This window comes from Stegodyphus dumicola, chromosome 4 (assembly GCF_044657685.1).
Source record: "Stegodyphus dumicola isolate Sdum_Otavi_A_Nest chromosome 4, ASM4465768v1".
Lineage (NCBI taxonomy): Eukaryota > Metazoa > Arthropoda > Arachnida > Araneae > Eresidae > Stegodyphus > Stegodyphus dumicola.
The window spans coordinates 212261047-212281543 of record NC_140771.1 but is presented as its reverse complement, the minus strand read 5'-3'; the positions used below and the strand labels follow the sequence as shown (position 1 = coordinate 212281543).

The window sequence follows — 20497 nt, the reverse complement described above, 5'->3', positions numbered from 1 at the left end:
GAACAACTGTTTGGAACAATTTTTCTGCTTTGTCATAACAGCCAATCACCATAGATTGCTTTGGCATTAACACAGGGAAAACTGGTTCCCCATTACAAGCAACTGTTAGCATTTGAAGCTGATTGGTTGAAAACAAACAACTTGCAATTTTTTGGAAAGGAAGAAAAAAGTCGCACATCTTTCAATAGTAAACCAGGCAGAAAAATTGTCTGAAACAGTTGTTCATGTGAAACAAACGACATGTGATATGGGCCTTAGCATGCCTTCATGGTGTAGTGGTTCTGCATGCTGGTCCGGTATATTAAAGGTTCGTGGTTCGATTCCCGGCAAAGGCGAGTGCTCATTTTTCATCTCTCCTGCTTCTAAAAAAATACCTAATGTCTGTACATTGGCGCTCGAACTAAAAAGTTGGTGGATGACGATTTCTCCCCACCCAGGATTTGGCGATTGAGTCCCCAAAAAGGGGGAGTATATAAGTTATTTCTCCCACCTTCTTAGCATCCCTTCGTGGTGTAGTGGTTCTGCATGCTGGGCCGGTATTCCAGAGGTCCGTGGTTTGATTCCTGCAAAGCCGATTGCTCATTTTTCATCTTGCCTGCTTCCAAAAATTACCTAATGTCTCTACAAAGTAAAAATTCATACCTCTCTTTTTGAAAAAGTATTGAGAGCTTAAGGCAGGTAGATATATGATGTTAATTTAGCTTTTTAAATCTGATTTAGAACAAAACACTGACACCAATTTTTATACTAATTATTTAAAATCTATTATATATATAATAAGGAAATTCTAAGACTGAAGTTAATATGATACAGTCAAAAGTCGTTAATTCGGACACCCATAATCCGGAATGATCTATAATCCGGACCTCAAAGCTAAAAACTTTCTGCGCATGCGCCGCGTTGACACATGCGCATACGTGTTTACGCATGCCCGTAAGATCTTTTACGTCTGCGCATATGCGTGTGCGCAAGTGCAGAATACGTTTTCGCGTGCGCGTTTTATGTATAACGGACGGTATAAGCTAAAATTATCTAATTATCTATTTCAGTTAATGTTGATGATTACATTGTTCCTTAATTTTCGAATTGGATCCGGCTTATTATTTTTTGCAGACTGTAAGAGCAATACTATAAAAGTAAACTTGAACTTTCGATTATGTCAAAAAGAATTTCCGATTCTGGAGCTCCCAAAGGATCGTACAAAACGAAAGTATGTTTCGATGTCCATCAAACAAAAAGTGGAATTGCTGCAAAAAATGGATAAAGACATGAAGAATGTGACAGAGAGGTTAGTGAAAACGAAAAAATTTCGATTGACAAGTTAGTCGGTATTCTCGGCACAGCAATTAACGGGACTTGAACAGTGGAACTTTGTAACTGAACAAGAAATTATGTCTGTTTATAGAATTAAAGAGAAAGTATTATCACATAAAATGAAGCAACTTAAATAACTTACATTGAAAGAAATGTTTAATAAAGTAAACAAATAAATATTAAGCTTTTTTTTTTTTTTTTTTTTTTTTTTTTTTTTTTTTTTTTTGTAAATTTTGATACTCTTTAGATCATAATTGTTCTTTATTTCATAAATTACAGTTTCATATTCTTAATTTTAGAATTTCTGCATGCCATCTTAGGAGATTTAAACTGATGATCTATAATCCGGAAAAATCGATAATCCGGAATCGCCGAAGTTCCGACGAGTCCGGATTAACGACTTTTGACTGTATTAAAATATAAGTATCGAAAATATTTTAGCAAGGTTTTTAAAACTTCTGAGATTAGAACTATTAACATTTTTAAATTAATCAATGTTAATGTTTTGGTCATACTGTTTTAAGTCCAAACCACATTTAAATTCTGATTCTAATGAAGCATTTAATGAAAGGACTATGAAGGAATCATCAAAAATAAATTTTTAGAGTTGCATATCAGTGGAGTAACGAGCATAACTGGCGCCTGGGGCAAAATACCTTTTAGGCCCCCCCAAAAAAACATTGATATGATGAAAATCTTGTTTGGAGACCATTTGGCGCCCCTCTGTGAGTGGTGTTCGGAGCATCATACACCCCCTTGCCCCCCCCACACTATGCCACTCTTGCATATACCAAGCTGAATAAAATATCAACTTTTAAATTGAAAAAAAATGAGCTGATTTTATATGCTTATTATCACAGCTGAATTTTTACTTGTATTTCCTATGCAGTGTTTGTTACATACTTACATAGTGCAGAAAGGAAATTGAGATTGTTTATTTTCAGAAACAGATGATGTGATTACTGCAGATGAAACAGATGATGCCATTTCTCACAGTGCTGCTCTTCGTAGAATAAAAAAAGGCAATTTGAAGAGTGAAGGTTCAGTTCGCCATTGCCGTAGAGTTAGTTTTGATCCTCTTGCATTACTATTAGATGCTGCTCTTGAGGGCGAGTTAGAATTAGTTAAAAAAACTGCCAGTGAAGTAAGTTGAAATTTTTTCAGATACAAAAATTGATTGTTTATTGTAATTTGTTAATAGAAATTGAGAATATTTTCATAATAAGTATAAATAAGTAAATTTTGCATAACAAATAAAATAATTTAATCTTTCCTTATTAAATTGTAACAAGAATTTAATTTTTTGCAACAAAGATATAATATAAAATTGCTGCATTATATTTGATAAAGAAATTTTCTAGATAAAATACTATTAGTAATGGCATTAGTATAGCATGTTAATAGTATCTTTCAACATATTTGATCATGACATGAATGTGTTACTTGTCTTTAATTTGTCATTTTAATGAACTTTATGAAACTTTCACAGAAGCTTCATAAAGTGCATTAAAATTATGGAAGTTACAACCATATTATTAATGCATATTTCTGTGAATATGTTTGCTATGCTGATTGTGTCCAAATAGATCATTTTCAAAAATTGTTTTCTACAGTTATTAAATACTGAAGAATCTATGCATTCCTCATGTTGTGGAAAAATGATAACACTTAAAGCCACCAGATTTTGAACATACATAGTCCTCTAACCAAACATGTTCACCTCAAAGCCCTAATCTTGAATTTAGAATTTGTTTATTGTTTTCAAATTTTGTGGGAATTCAGTGCTCAAAAGCTTAGCAATTTAAAAGTGATGTTACCATTTGGAAGAGATATATCTTTCAAATTCAATTAAAAAAATCATCAATTTGAAAACAATATTCTGCCACTAAATTTAATTAGAAAACTCAGCAATTTAAGAGAAATGAATTAAATTTTAAGAATGTGATGAAAAGAACCCCTTTAAGCATATTAGGGATTAGGAGCATCTTTAATATGCTTAAAGCATTTAGGAGCATCCCTTTAAGCATTTAGGAGATTTTAAAAATTCTGTTGTCATTTTTTTCTTTCCATCAATTAGCTATAAAGTTGCACATATTTTGCAAAAATTTAACTTTTGGGTCGTTTATTCTCCCATCAATAAAATTCCGAGTTCCATACTCGAGGACCCCATTCCAGATATGAATTCCTGGGGTATTTACAGGATTCCTTGCCAGTGAGGCTTAATTTACATTGGCCAAACTAAGAGAGCCTTAAAATTTCACGTTAAGGAACATGAAACATATGTTTGAAAAAAAAGGACACACAGAAGTCTTCTGTTGCCCAACATTGTTGGTCCGAAAATCGCACTTTGTTTTTCTGCTGCCAAAATTATTCAAAAAACATCTTCCATTGGTGAAATGGATTTGCTGCAGGCATTTCACATTCAAAAAAATCATTCTGTTCTAGTTAACAACCCTAATTCCAATCAATCTTTTCCTTCAGCCTTTAAAGAAATTATGTTTTAGTTCTGGTTTCATCAACAGATGGCGCCAGTAGCATATCTCCTGTCCAGGCTTTCTTCATTTGCTCTTTTGCAGCTGAGGATGATGGTTCGGTAAAACCATCGAAACTAGTCCTGTGAAAATTAAAAAATAAAATGCTGATTTTTGTTGTTTGACTTCTAAATTAATATTAGGGATGCTTTATAATATAAGTTTTAAGAAATCCAATCTTTTCTTCTCATGTTCTAGAAACTGTATGTGCATGTAAGAAACAACAGATTTGCTTCCACAAAATGTTGTAAAACTTCTTATAAATAGTTTGAACTATTATTGCCAGTTTTATATTGTCATGGAAAATCTGTCATCTCTCATTATCTCTTTATTAAATTCATCATTCATCATCATCTCTTTATTAAAATTTTGCATTCAATTCATATATTTTTATACAGGGTGATTCTAAATTGTTTTTACAAATTAAGAGGAGTGATAGTACCTATCCAGACGAGCAATAATTACCATAGAACAAAGGGTTGCATTCCACTCTGAGAGGCAGAAAGGAGGAATATTAGAATTCTAACTTGAACTTGCAACAATGTTGGGAAAGTGAATGAACAAGACCAAAAGTTCAACAATCAGTTTTATTGTTTATTGATAAACTCGCTGAAAGTGCTCAAAATGCCGACCACGCTTGTCATTGCACAGTTGACATCGGCGAAGGAACGACTGCCTCTCGAAGGTTCCTATGTCATATTAATTTTATCCACAGCAACAATTCTTGCCATTAGATCTTCAGCTGAGTCACCAGGCATCTTGTACATTAAAGATTTCATGTGCTTCCAGAAGAAAACGTTCAGCCGGTTGAGGTCCGGTGAGCGAGGTCATAGGTACACCACATCCACTCCATTGTGTGGGATATGTGGCATTAAAAAAGTTACAGACTGTGACAGAAAAATGTGCTGGGGCTCCATCAAGCTTAAACCACATGTCTCTCTGAATGGAGAGCACAACAGCCTGCAATAAACTGGGAAGCACTTGTTCCAAGAAGATACGGTATATTGTGTCGGTCAAACGGTCTGGTATGATGCAAGGGCCTACCAGGTAATCACCTAGGATACCTGCCCCCAGACGTTCACAGAAAATTTGGGCTGGTATTTTATGAGGAATAGTGCAATGGAGATTGCTGTCAGATCAAACATGTTGATTGTGCACGTTGAAAATGCCTCCTCTGCTGAATGTTACATCATCACTAAATAATATTAATGCAGGAAATTATGGATCATTATTTCTTATTCCAAGCATTCACTGCACAAAATCTGCCCAGCAGAGATAATCATCTGTGTCCAAAGATTTCAATTTTTTACATGTGATTGGGGTGCATGTGTTCCCCATGTAAACTGCACCACACCATTCGCTAAGAAATGCCCATTCTGTATGTAACCGCTCGCGTACCTGTGGATGGAGCTGCTTCAATCTAGTCAAAACTCGCTCCTCCATTTCTGACGTTCGTGCATTTTGCAAATGTTTTGCATTGCTTTTTGAGATGGCAATAGAATCGGTTTCTCACAGTCTTTGATCAACTCTGGAAAAGATTGGATGACTTGGAATCCGACGAGCTGGAAACTGGTGTTCATACAATCTTCCTATTTTGCTTCCATTCCCATTTTGCTTCACCGTATGTGAGGTGAATCTGCCAATTCCTCGTATGTGTACTTCGCCATTGTTGTAAAACATTTTATAGCCTCGAAATTTCACAACAAATTAATAAAAAATAGAGAGCAAAATAATTCTTCTTACATTGTATTCAGCGCAATTTCAAGCGAGATCATACCTAATTAACTTGTAATCCAAAATAGGTGTAGATGGAAAATTATAAGATCACAAAACGCATTCTTTATTAATACATGAAAATAGATAAAAATTCGTTAGTATTCCAAATACGTATTGAAAAAGGGAGTTATATTATAGAGAGTGTTATATCACTGTCCATACCTGAAGGAGTGAGAAAAGTAAGTGTAAAGAATAAGAGAGTTACACAATCAACTCTTTTGCAGGGTTTTTAGTTGATACAGTTTATCGCGCTATTGGCAACAGTCCATCACTATTATGCATACCAACAGCCATAACATTCTAGCAGTGTTTCAGACAATGTTATCAAGGTAATAATACTTGAAGCGATGATATTGTGCCGTTTTCAAGGACACCGTTTGCTCTGATTGGCTTTCTCCAGTACCAACTAAGAGCAAAATGCTGCTTCTCAGTGCAAATTTGCATACGGTTAATTTTGAGTCTTAAGAGATAGTCTCCTTGTTCTTCCTTGATGTGTTTCTACTTTCCTCTTTTCTTCTGAGTGGACTGCGATTCTATGTTCTAGGGTAATTATTGCTCATCTGGATGGGTACTATCACCACATTTAATTTGTAAAAACAATTTAGAATTATCCTTTATATTAGCTATCTAATTCTTTCTGTTCTTTTCTAAAGCTAATTTAAAGTTCTGTATTTTTGCATTTCTCCAGTTATGATATAGAACTAATTGCTCACTTCAGTATGGAAAGCAATGGAAGTTATGCCCATTTGAATCAGTTATGATTTCTCAAGTTTTCGTTCTGATACTATATATAGCAGTGTATAATTGTGGCTTAAAAGGCTTGAATTGATTTCATCTGTTAATCATTTCTATTGTATAGTTTCATATGGTAAACATTTTGTTTTGTTATTTTAAGCTACCACTGTTATATGTTAGATGTATAAACATTTAGGTTCCTTTAAGTAGTATTTTTGTTAAAGCAAAATGGTCAATATATTGAATGGGATTATATTGGATTCCTAGGATGGAAAGCGGTGTTTCATAAAAACTGTGTAATAAATCAAATTTAATTTTAAGGATGTGGATATTTAATAGTGTTTCTTTGATACATTTCAATTAATATTTCTCCCTCCTCACGAAGGTTCCTAATCCCAGTGCTGCTAATGATGAAGGAATAACAGCTTTGCACAATGCCATATGTGCTGGCCATTTTGATGTTGTGACTTTCCTTGTTGAATTTGGTTGTGATGTTAATGCTCAAGACAGTGATGGATGGTAAATAATTTTGTGAATTTTTTTAATATAAATTATTTTTCTTTCTTGATTTTTCATTTTTGATTCATCAAATGCTACAGTTTATCCATAAATGAATGTGTTTTTCTGAACTTTATAAGATGATTAAAAACTTTCAATTTAATGACTGTAAAGCTCATTAAAAACTCTGTCTTAAAAAAAATTCATTACTTTAAAAAAAAGTCCTCTTAATCAACCAAGATAATATTTTGTTAAAAGCTTATTCTCTGCTGCATCAAAATGTCTGATGCAGTTTGTTGTTGTAATTTTTCAACTTAAATGATGTTCATTAAGGAACTTTTCTCAACACAATTGATAGGAAAAGCTTTGCAGGGGAATTTACACTGGAAGGCCTCGATTTGCTATTTAAGATTATCTAGCTGTGAATTTGATACCACAAAGGCATAGATTATTATGCAGCAGGATTAGATTTACAAAGATTACCAAGATGTTCTTGATTTTACATCACAGTTAGTTGAAAGGCTGATATGGTAGTTAAGTCCTTCCACAATCCAAAATAGTAAAAATACTAATTGAAATTTTTCTGCCTTGTGCTTATTTGATAGTAATGCTATCAGTATGTGTGCCGCATTCTATATCCTTATCTGTCAGTGCAAAGACTATCTTTTTAATCGTAACTGACAGTGAATATGAAACTGACTGTACATAAACTCAGTGTAATCAAAGTGAAATTTTTTGGTTACTTTATGATTATATATATATATATATGGATCCAAGGGTCTCCTAATCTTCTTTTTTTATCACCCACTTTTTGAAAGGATTTTCACTGAATGGCATTTTAAGTATCCTGTCACAGTGATACTATATAAACATCCATGCCTTCTACTGGGATTCAGTTTTGGGCCCAGCGTTATAGTAGCCAACACTGCTAACCGCCATGCCAATCAAGATGGTTTTAGTCCTTCCTCATACTGCAGTGTATGTCTTAGAATTTTGGAGATATTAAAGCAGGCAGAATCAATATAAGTTGCATAACTTTTTAAGAATAATTTTGAACTTTTGCAGCTTAAGCTGATTCTTGTTACTGTAATACCTCCAACAATTGTTATTTGATGGTTTCTTTAATTAATAATATCTCTAATGCTGTAGAGTGTAGCTATGCTATAAAAGTTAAAACTTCCTTTTTTGTGTGTGTGTGTGTGTGTGTGTGTCATAACAATTCTAGAATGATTTATCTGTGAAATCACTTTTGCGTGAAAATATACCTGTAGGTCATATCCAATTTTTAATGAAGTAAATAGTATGAATTTTTTAAAATTGTATTGTATTATTATTTTTCAGGACTCCTCTTCATTGTGCTGCATCTTGTAATAATCTGCCAATGGTGAAATTTTTGGTTGAAAGAGGAGCTTGCATTTTTGCTACTACTCTTAGTGATCATGAAACTGCTGCAGAAAAGTGTGAAGAGGAAGATGAAGGTTTTGATGGTTGTTCTGAGTATTTATATAGTAAGTAAAAATTATGTGGGATTATGAAATAATGTCAGTTTCCTCTGGAGTGAAACTGTTAATAGAATTATTTATCATGTAGTATCTTCCAAATAGAGAACTCTATCGGTATCAGTTTTCAGTTTAAGAGGGGGGAGTGCATTTACTCATTTATGGATCTTTCAAAGGCAGTAGAAATTTCTGTTGGATCATCTAGGAAGTTCTGTAGTTTTTTTATGCTAAGTACAAATGTCTCAGTGCAAAAACATATGATAATCTCATCGGTTCATGTGGTATTTACGTTAATTGATTTGACACGTAAATGTCATTTATTCTATGACTTTTTTCCATCTCTCTGATAGTTGGAAAATTTCTTTTTTCAAAAAATGTCTGTGTTTATAAAGAAATTATCAGCATACTTTTTTATAGTTTCCAAAGAAATAAATAGTTCAGGCTGTTCAGAGAATTTTGAAGTGACCTGGAAAATTAAAAAACAGAGGAGGCAAGGTCAGAATATGGGGAACGAAACAAAACATTCAGCCTTATTAAACCTCATTTCAAAATGTTATTTTCTAAAATTTGTTTTTGTAGTAGCAATTCATAGTATACAATCAATTCTTTCTTCAACTTATGCAAAGCATTACTTTTTGAGGATGCAACCTCTGCATGTTACTAGGCTCTTTTGGCTTACCCCCCCCCCCCATGATCATTTCTTGTACAGTGTACCGTAAAGTTCTGTCCATTTTTGGAATGAAACAAAATACAAATTTTTCTTACCATCAATAAACTTAATTAAATAGTGTAATTGCCATTATTATTAATGACTTCTTGCCAGCGTGAGAGCAATTTGTATATCCCATTTTTGAAAAATGTATCTTTAGATGTAAAAATTTGAACCAGTAATTTTGTAAGTGATAATCGGATGGTGCTAAATCTGGGGAATATGGTGGATGTGACAGAATTTCTCAGCCTAGTTCTGCAAATTTTTGATGAGTCCCCCAAAGCAGCATGTGTCCTAGCATTATCATGATGCAATATAATGTCCTTCCTATTGAACACTGCTGGCCTCTTTTCTTGGACTGTTGTCTTTAAATTATCCAGGTGCTGACAATACTTCTCCGAATTGAGCTTTTCGTTTGGTAAAAACTGAATTATTGGTGAATCATGTTCCCAACACAACATTTCCCACATAGTTCATTTGGGAGGGAGGGTTTAAAGTGAAGTATAACATTTGTTATTTGTATTATTTATGTTTGAAATATAAAATGTGGCAATATTGCAATATAGTAAACAGCAGAGCTTTAATGTGTCTCTCAGTTGTGCATCCACGTTGTGTCATTGTTTTAATGTTATTTCATTAGAAGTTGCAGTAAGTTTATTATTTTTCAGGTACTTAATTTTTATAGTAAGTTTTTACTTGACTGCAGGAGCTGTGAGTAAAGAATATGAAAATGAAAAATTAATTTTTCCAAGCTTCACATAAACATAAGTTTTCCAAATATTGAAATATTTTTCTGAACACAATGGAAATGACAATAGATTGTGAAAACATTTAAAATGTTAGTTATATTTTGAATTAAGGCAAAATTCAGCCAAAAGACAAAGGACAATCAATGTATGCATTTTTTGTTAAGTAATGTTAAATATAGTGTGTTCTTATTCAAGTAATAAATACTATTTATTTATAATGTATTACTTTTTTGCAATTTTTTATTGTTTCCTGCTTCAGTCATTTTCTCATATTCATTATTTTTTCTTGCATTTTATTGGAAAACAAGAGACTAAGGTTCTACTTTATTTTTATCATTTCTTCCCGAAAGATATCCTTTCGAGCATCTTCAGCTAGTGGTTAAATCATATTTATTCATTTTTGAAATATGCGAAAATGTTTTCATAAAGCTGAGTGATGAAAGTTTGGGAAAACTAAGTATTTTATCTTTAGTTTGATTCCTAGTTCCAGAGTAATGAGTTTTCTTGTTTGTTTTTGTGTATAATATTAATACGAACTAGTTTTTGCATATTAAGGCACTTCTTCTCTATGGCATTAAACTTCATAATTTTTCCTTAATTTAATCAACCAACTGCATACATTTTATTCAATGCTTTTTTTAATGGTTGCTTTTCAGTTTGTTAATATCTGTATCTTTTAATATAAACTAGGCTATATCAATTAATTTAAACCTCTGACTGCTAAATTTGTGGACCAAAATCGCTTCAAAATTTTTTTTTTCATATTTTAAATCTATATATATTGGAGAATTTAAATATGCATTTTCCCCCCCTACAAAAGATTTTTTTACTATAGATTTTTATCATGAGAAACTAAGCTGTCAGAAAAACCAATTTCAGATGTTGTCACGCAGAAAAAAAATTTTCATAAATTTCAATTGAATTACAGTTCATTTCTATTTATTACATAATAAAAAAAAGTAAAATGTATAAAACTTCAAAAAATATGATGCACTGGGGGAAAAATACCTTAGAAATGTAATTTAGTATGATAGAGTTCAAGGCAAAGTCCAACTTCAGTCTTTGCACCAGGTTCGTGTTTCTTTGCAAATTTACTTCACTATCACTATCAAAGCTAAAATCACTTTCAGAATCTGATAAATCATCAGGAATATATACTCTGTCATTCACTGAACGTTTTTTTAGCTGATTAGAAAAAGGCGGCAAACATAATGAAGTTAAAGCGGTAAATACCAAGTATATTAAAATTTAATGCACAACTAATGACAGCTGTTGGTCAAAACCTAAATTAAACGTCTAATGCTGTATATAATTTATTTCGCTGATTAAACGGCATAAAGGCTGGATGTGCTCCTCAATAAAGGAAGAAAAACACATGCCTACAAAAATCACGTGATGACAAAATTTTGCCACATTTGAGTTACCCATGGAAATCTCAAGATAAGCAGCCACAAGATTAAACTAGGTTATATTACATTAATTAGGTTGCGTGTGATGTTACTTTAAAGCTTTTGTAGGATTATGTAATGTGTATTAGTTGTGCATTATGAATGGTTTGCATCCAAAAACAATATTTTTTTACTAGCAAGTAAATTATGTTATCAGAATTTTATAATATTCTAGTAACTTAGATCTTATAACTGACCAAATGAAATAATATAGTAGTTTGTTCCAGGTTCAGTAGGTGGCAATGAAATGCACTTAGTTGCATAGTTTCTTGAATTGTTACCACCTGTTTTAACAGGAGTGCAAATTATGTTCTGATAAATCTTCAGAAAAATATTACTTCCTCTTGGATGGCCAGCCTTTGGATGCTTATTTAGCATTCTGAGCTAACATGCTGCTAGCATTTCTAGTGCATAAATTTTATCCATTTTCTCAAAAAAGGAAAATAAATGAAAAATCAAATTTATTTTGTGCTTCATTCAACATGTTATGTAGAAGTGTGTTAGTTTTTTTTTTTTAATTCTACATAAACAAAATATTTTGTATATCATAATTTCTGTTTGTGAAAAGTCTATAAACAGGTCACGTGCAATGAAATTATTTCACTTTTTCTAATGAAAAGCTCTTAAACAACTTTTCGCATTCGGGATTTTTTTTTATTGAAAGGCTATAAATTTGGCAACTTATCGACATTTTGGCAATTTTTAAAATCAGTTCCTACAGAAAGTTTTTAATTGTAAGATCTGCGAATTTTACAATGATTTTTTTTTTTTTTTTTTTTTTTTTTTTTTTTTTTTTTTTAAATTGTAACATTGATAAACTTCATTAAAATAATGGTAATATACTGAAATTATATTTAAAAAATAACTTATTAATTAAAAATCTTCTTTTAATTTTTGCATGATAGGAGTTTTCTCATGTAATTGTCTCAGAATATTCAGAATTCTCAGAATATGCATCAGTCTTCTCTATAAAATTTTGCACTTTTTCAGTGTGATTTTTTTTTTTTTTTTTTTTTCCCTTTTCTTTTTCAAAATATTTCCAGCTGTTTGCTTTTACAAAATTGGTAGGGGTAATTTTTCTTCGGGACATTAGACATTGCAACTTGAAGGATGTAACTTGGAAAATTTAGAAGGATTTGAAGGCAAGATTTATAGACCCACGATTCCAGAAAATTCTAGAAAAATGTGACAAAATGAAAAATGTCTCTATGGTATTATCACACAATGGATGTATTTTACAGAAAGTTTGCAATGAATTTCTTACTTTTTGGAGAACTTCTGGAAGATCAATAAAACATAATATTTGAATGTTTTACTTCTGATACTAGAATCTTTTTCTTAATATGTTTATCTTCCCTTTATTTTCTCTACTTTTCACTAGACACAAGTATGGAAAATATTAAAAATGCTTCTAATGTTATCACATGGACAGGTATTATAAAAAGGAATTTTTTGATTAATAAAGAAATTGAAAACTGGCAATTTAAAAGATTCATCTAATATGTCTTAATGCATCATACACAGATCTGACACTGGACATTTTCCCACCTGGTGTAATCACGGGGGAATATTAAACTTATCTCTGTAGATCCTAAATTTTGCTGACTAGTGCCTTTCTAAATTCTGCTTCCAGTGCCTGCTCTAAATTCTAAAAGTTATGCCATTTCTAGATTTTGTTGCTTGGTGTGTTGCTAAATTCTAAAAATTCTGCCACACCAGCTCTGTAACCAGTCCTTACTATATATATTTCATATTTCTTCTGATTGTTCATATTGCTAAAGAAATAAAATTAGCAGCTTTTTTTATATATTCTAAATGCATTTAGTTTTAGAATAACAAATCTTGAATTAAATCTAAAAATTCTAAAATGAAAAAGAAGTGGGTTATGTGTTTTTAATCTCCGCTTGCTCGCTGCATTAGTTCCTGCCAGCTCTGATAATTTGTAACTTTTTGTCTGTGCATTATCGCTGATGACATTTGAATTTGTTATGACGATGGAGTAACTGAGCCAGCTTAAATTAAAATTAAATTATATAGTCTTTGACCACTAGTTCACATTTTTTATTTGAATTTGACTGTTCTTGTTTAATTACATCACCACAAACTGCAATTGATTTGGTTAGCATAAAAACATGCCTTTAAGTTCTTTTTAAAGAAGAGGCTTATTTAAACCTTTGTAGTTACTTTGAGTGAAACATAGCAACAACTTGCTTCACATTGTCGGGGGTTTTGGGACTACTTAACTTTTACCAGATCAAGCAAACCCTCATAGGTACATTGTGGAGAGGTTGATAAGTGAAGGGATAAAGCACACAGAAACTAGTGAGATTGAGGCAAAATTTCTAATTCTTAGAAAAGATGCTTAAAGAGAAGGAAATCGATATGAATTAGCCAAAATACCTGGCCAGGCTTAAATTAAAGACTGATAAATATTTTGTTGAGTGTTGTTGTTACAAAACATAAATGTTTTGTAGCTTTTAATGTATAATTATCCTAATATCATTTAAGATTCAATGATATAAATTGCATGTATTTTAAAGTGTAAAATTTTATTAGATTTTGATTTTAATAGGGCTTTTTAGCAATATTGTTAAAAAATAAGTAAAATTTAATGGTGTTCTTGTAAATCCATAACGACTAAGGTTATCTAACTACCTAATTTAATTATTTATAATTAACTGCTTACCCTTAAAAATAATCTCTGCATATTAAAGCGAGTTATTACCTTTCGTTAATCCTTAGCGTGGTACAAGATAAAACACAAAAATGTTAAAAATTCATGTAAAACTAATTCTTTGTATCTAATGAGACCTAAAATAATAAAAAAATAACCTAGTGTCACCTCTGGTGCTTTAGTGACTTATTGGAACCGTAAAGTATATTAACTTAGGTTGCAACCCCTGGAACTCTACACGGAGCTACAACGCTAACTGCAACAGACAGAGTCCAACTAACTTTCAAAACTTGCCAACTGTGCCCACATCAGGCCTTTCAGCTTTGTTCTGATCAGCAGGTCTCTCTCTAGGCAAGGAGCAGCGGTGACAACAGCCAGTCTTTTGTTATAAATCACTTTGATTATGATTTTACTTCTCATTTTAACCTATGATGCTTGACATAAAATCTACCTGCTATTTACTAAACCTCTAGATTGAGCAAGTAAGGAGACATTAAAAAAATCAACATGAAACTAACTATTAGTAAAACGTAAATAAAATGTCACTTACTTCTTTCAAATATGCTGAACTATTATAAGTGTAAAATATTTAATTGATAAATTTCATAAAGTATATTGTATGTTCAAACTTAATAATTATGTTAATTAAGTTATGTTTAATAATAATGCATCCTACTTACGGATCTATTTTATTTTTTGGATGGTATTACAAAAGTGAAATTCAGGCATAGATAATATTTTTAATTGAATTTATTAATTTGCTATTTGCTCATAGGTTCTTAATTTTTTCGTTAATGGTCCTTAAAAGTACTTAATTTCCCTGTGCAGAAATGCGTATGAACCCTGTAATTATTTTCCCAAACTAGAAAGTCTTTATACATTTTGCTTTTCTTAAATTAGAAGATTTTTTTCTATGTATTTTCACTTTAAATATATACTCATAGCATCATAACAGTGTTTTAAAAGTTACTATTGATGTCTTCATTTCAAAAGTGATATGTGTAATAACATCTGCTTTTGTTGGAAGAATATCAATATGACTGTCTTTATAGTCTTTCTTGATAAAAATTTGATGAATCAGTCATTCAGTTCATTATACTATGCAAATGCATATTCTAGAATCAAAAATGACTTTTAAAGATATATGTAAGATATACTTAAGTAAAATCTACTTGCATTTTTATAATTGATTAATACTAATGTTGCTGTTTAATAGTTTATAAAATAATAAAAAAAACTAATTCAATCAAAAGAGTAAAATTTGCACACGCTGTTTCATAATACACAATTAAAAATTCTAGTTGTATATTTTATACACTACCCGACATTGAAAATGCAACACCAAGAAGGAATGGCCCAAAAATTATATAATTTCAGGGTAGACGCACATAAGAATATTCTGGCTTTGTGCCATTAGTTTTGCTAGGGAATCATCGTAGAAAGTTTGTTCGTTGCTGTCTCTGTCTGTTTTCCGAGTTTCATCACTTTCTGGCCACTCCTTCATGGTATTATATTTTTAATGTCGGGTAGTGTAATTGTACATGTTACATATGCAAAATACTTTTTGCATATGTATGTTTTAAAACATCTGAAAAGTATTTCCCTTACTCTATATAATCTGCCATTTCTTTGAATTGTATTTTATCAGTCTGACATAAATTTCAGTCAATTATGATAGGAGGCATTTTATAATTTTTTCGTCTTTTAAAAAATTGTTTTAAAAGTAAAAGTTAAATGCCGTGAAGACAATATTTTAGTGAAGCATTTTAAAGCACTTTTACAATGAAGGACAATGGCAAACTGGTGGGATTAATGCTATGCTATTTGGAGATCATATTCTGTATAAAAGGAAACAATAATATATGGTATTTGAAGATAAATTCATTTAATGTAATAGATCTATTTGAATGAATCTTTTTATCCAAATTAATACTTGAAAATTAAGTGGGCTCTTTTTACTTATTATAACATAATTTAGAAATAAATCTTAAAAATGCTATTTTTTTTATTTAAAAAATGCAGTATTATTGTAGCAGGTCAATGATAACAATGTTTTTTTCCTCTCGCAAGAGCCTTATTAGTGAAATTTTTATCATACTGGAAGCAATGGTAGAATAATATCTTCTATGTCGTTGGACATCACCCGCCAGAAAGGAAATTGATTAGTGACTCTGATTACTTTACCAAAGGGCTTAGGTTCAATTCCTGAAGAAGGCATAGATGTAAATTGTCTGTCCCTTCATAAGAGGCAAAGTGAGTCCACCTTTTAGGTGCCTCCCTAAGAAAGTGACTATTGCTTCCATCCTTAATAATGGCAAACTCCTGTAATGGCTAGTACCTGCCACTAAAAATAATAATAATAATAATAATACACATTGTTACATGATTTGGTATTTTATAAAATTTGACATTGGATGTAATTTTTATAACATCAGAGTAGGAGCAGTAAAATAGCTTATTTGGGATGGCAGAGCCTATCAGTATTATTTAAAATAAGAATACTGTTGGCATTATATAATTAAAATATCTGTATCCTCAACTCTGAATAGCTGTTATAAGAAAAAGTATTCTTAGAATATTCATTCAGTGAGTGAATAAATTTTTAATTCATTGGAATAATTCCAAAGCTAACTTTCATGGTTAATCCTAAGGGCAGTTCATGAAAGGTGAATAACTCAGTAGCAGGAAAATACTATTAATAATGTTCTTGTATTTTTTAGAAGTTTAATTTGGAGAGTAACTTAACTTGGTTACATTAATTAAATCAGTATTCAAAACATCCAAAATTACAATGAAATAAACATTATTAAAAATAAAGAAACTAAATTATAAATAATTTCAAGAACACAATTAACAGAGAGCTTGAATAATATCAAGTTCAGACTTTGTGTAAAAACATCAGTAGGAATTTTATTTTAGCAGATGTTTTAACTGCTTATATATTTCAGATTACACACAATTAAATTACATAATGTTGTGGGTAAAAACATCTGTACTAATGCTATGGCATTATCTACTATTACTCTTGTAATCATATTAATTTGTCATTTCCTCTTTGTTTTTCTTAGTTTTATTTTATTCCAATTGTTTGTGATAGATATTTTATCATTATTATAATAAATAAAATTAGCTTTCCTTTTAGATCAGGCCCATGTAATCTGTTCCTGTTAAATCAGAAGCTGACTGTATTGGCAAACTCTGCTTGCAGTCTGGTAAAAATTGAGAACATTTGTAACCCGAAGTTTTTTACAATATATGACATCTTACACTGTAATTAACTATAGGTACTACATATGTCACACTGTGGCCTTGTGACATCTTCATTTTCTTGTTTGCAAAATTACATTGAATGACAAGTAAAGTTTCATATAATCTAAATAAATTTCATTAACTTTGTTCAGCTTTATTGGAACCAGCTGTGTAATTAATTCAGTAATAAAGCATCTAATATTTAGTCATAAATACTGTTACAGATTTGGTATTTAAATAGCTAATGTTAGTAGAATTATAAATAAAATTGTTTTATTCCCTGTGTAGTGCAGCACGTGAGGAATATTGAAAGAAAGCTAAGCCGGAAAATTAAAAATACAAGAGCACTCACATTTAACATTTAATAAATATCTCTTTTTGATTTTGAGAAATTGCTAGAACAATTGGGTGCATGATTTAAAAAACTTATAAAAAGGAGGAAAACCTTCAATTCAGTTGGTTGTTGTTTTAAGAATTTGTTTAGAAAACTGCTCTTGTTGACTGTAGCGAATTCTAGGATTAGCTCTCTCTAGCTGTTTTGAATTAAGTTCTGTTGAACATTTGAGTAGTTACTATTGTGAGGTATTATAATACTGTATGAATATCTGAGGAAATTTAAGCATTTTGTTTTTATTTGTTGTGATAATAATAAATTTTGTTCAGTTTTCATCGGACTTGTGCATTCAGTTCATAATGAACCCGTACACACGCAACGATCCATTACTCCAAACAATAATTTGAGCAAAATTTGTAATTTTCTGTGAACAGTAATCACATTCAGTAAATAAAATTAAAGGGTTTTGTAATATTTTTGCTTAAAGAATTAACTGTGTTTCAAAGGTTTCATATTATAATTTGTATTTTTACGTGAATTATTTTTACATTAATCGAAAATTAATACAGTCAAAAGTCGTTAATCCGAATTCATCGGATCTAAAAGGTATCAAAATTTACAAAAAAAAAAAAAAAAAAAAAGCTTAATATTTATTTGTTTACTTTATTAAACATTTCTTTCGATGTAAGTTGTTTAAGTTGCTTTGTTTTATGTGATAATACTTTCTCTTTAATTCTATAAACAGACATAATTTCTTCTTCAGTTACAAAGTTCCGCTGTTGAAGTCCTATAATTGCTGTGTCTAGAATACTGACTAATTTGTCAATCGAAATTTTTTCGTTTTCAATAACCTCTGTGTCACTTTCTTCACTATCGGAAGCGAATTATAATGATGAGGAATTTGATTTAAATCATATCAAAGACGGAGTACATCGATATGAAATACTACATTTAGTAAGGAATTATAAGCCAAATAAAATAAAAAAATCTACCCTGAAGATAAGGATAGTGCTGACAAATCAACTTCCAATTCATTGCGTCCCCCCCCCCACAGAGCAGCGTGAAATTGATAAACAGGTTTCGGAATGCTTAGATAAACAAAGGATATGCCTTTATCCATTTTTTGCAGCAGTTCCACTTTTTGTTTAATGGACTTCGAAACATACTTTCGCTTTGTAGATCCTTTACATATTAGTAAATATATATCGGAAATTCTATTTGACATAATCGAAAGTTCAAGCTTACTTTTATAAAATTGCTCTAACAGTCTGCAAAAAATAATATGCTGGATCCAATTCGAAGATTAAGGGACAACGCAATCTGCAACATTAACTGAATTAGATAATTTTAGCTTAGCTTATACCATCTGTTATACATTAAACACGCATACGTAAAGGTATTGTGCTCATGTGCACGTGCACACGCATATTCGCAGCCGTAAAGGTCTTACGTCAATGCGACGCATTGCGTAAGAATTGCGTAAGAAGCATGCGCAGAAAGTTTGTAGTTTTGAGGTCCGGATTATGGGCATCCGAATTAACGACTTAATTATTGACCTTTGTTTAATTATCCAGAAAATTTATTGGTTTTTATTTGATACAGGTTTACAAGAGAATTTGGGTGTTATGAACAATGGAATTGTTTATGCTGTTTATGACTATGAAGTTCAAAATGCTGATGAGCTCAGCTTCAAGGATGGAGATATGTTAACAGTTTTAAGGAAAGGTGATGATGAAGAAAGTGAATGGTGGTGGTCTCGCTTGTTAGATGAAGAAGGCTATGTACCTAGAAATTTATTAGGGGTAAGGTGATATTTTATAATTTAAAAAATATTATATTGCATGTTTTTGATATTCTGCGGGCTCCTTTTGCTTGTTTATGTAAAAATCTCAGTATAATGTATGTCATATTCATAATAATTAATAAACTCTGAAGCTTTAAAATTGTGAGTATTTTTAGGGGAAACATTCCTAAACACAGGACATGACACTTGAATGTTCACTTACTGTAAAATATTTTCTTTTGTTGTCTGTATTTAACGTAGCAAATCACTGTTGCTAATATTGTTTCAGTTTAAATTCAAGTATTGAACAACAATTGTTTTATATAGTCCTTAATAATTTTGACATGGAGAACATTTGTACACATTTTTTTTTTTTTTTTTTATCATTGTAAAAGTGTAAAACTAAACCATGAATTAAGATACAGCACATTAGAAATAAAAGATTTGAAGATTAAAAGAATTTGATTATTCACAGTTATGATTTAATTGTAAGTAATCTCCAAATAATATATGCTTGTCTTTTTCAGCTATATCCACGTGTGACGAGTAGAAAAGCTTAAGAAGATTTCTACATATTTAAGAATCTCAAATGTTTGTGCCTTTCAAGTGCCATGATCTTCGTAAAGACCTAGGAGTATTGCAGATAGTGCCAAACAGGCCCCTAGTTGTCATTCCGAATTTCAGCTTATTGCCGTCCTTTTGACATATATTAAATTTTGTAGCATTGCTGAAACTTTGCCATCATATATCGTACCTGTTTTCAAATATGTGCCTAAGTATTGTTTTTTTTTTCTGTGTGCATGTGTGTGTGTTTGTAATTATGTGCTATGTTTATGGATGATTGACCCAATGAAATTTGCCATGTGTAATAAAGTGCCTGAAATTTTAAATAAGACAATAAAGTTTTTAATGCATCATATGTCTAATTATTTTACTGACTGGAATGTATCAGTCATTAAAACTTTTGTGTTCTAATTTACTTTCCTGTGTTTTTAGTCTACATTTAGGGAGTTTTTCATGATTGTCTCAAAATATTTTCCTTAAAACTTTTGCATCTTCATTTAAAGTATTAGTTAAAATTCAGAGTTTAATAATGTAACTATATTTTTGGCAGTACAAGGTATAGTTAAGAAAAATTCCTTGCATAACTAATACATCGCATAGGTCATAAAATAGTATTTATAATGAATTTCAATGT

At 31.0% G+C, this 20497-nt stretch overlaps 1 protein-coding gene across 3 annotated transcripts in view; it reads left to right on the top strand.

Annotated features, from left to right (window-relative positions):
* Window positions 1-20216, top strand: part of LOC118204121 (apoptosis-stimulating of p53 protein 2-like) — a 102166-nt gene extending 81950 nt beyond the window's left edge. For 2 of the 3 annotated variants that reach the window (XM_085815952.1, XM_085815950.1), the window contains 5 exons: window positions 2259-2458; window positions 6742-6875; window positions 8196-8362; window positions 19119-19318; window positions 19827-20216. In XM_085815952.1, the coding sequence (XP_085672078.1) occupies window positions 2259-2458; window positions 6742-6875; window positions 8196-8362; window positions 19119-19318; window positions 19827-19859 (734 nt within the window). In that variant the 3' untranslated portion in view covers window positions 19860-20216. The remainder of the gene's footprint in view (window positions 1-2258; window positions 2459-6741; window positions 6876-8195; window positions 8363-19118; window positions 19319-19826) is intronic. The other variant, XM_085815951.1, reaches the window with a different exon arrangement.
* Window positions 20217-20497: the final 281 nt, after the last annotated feature.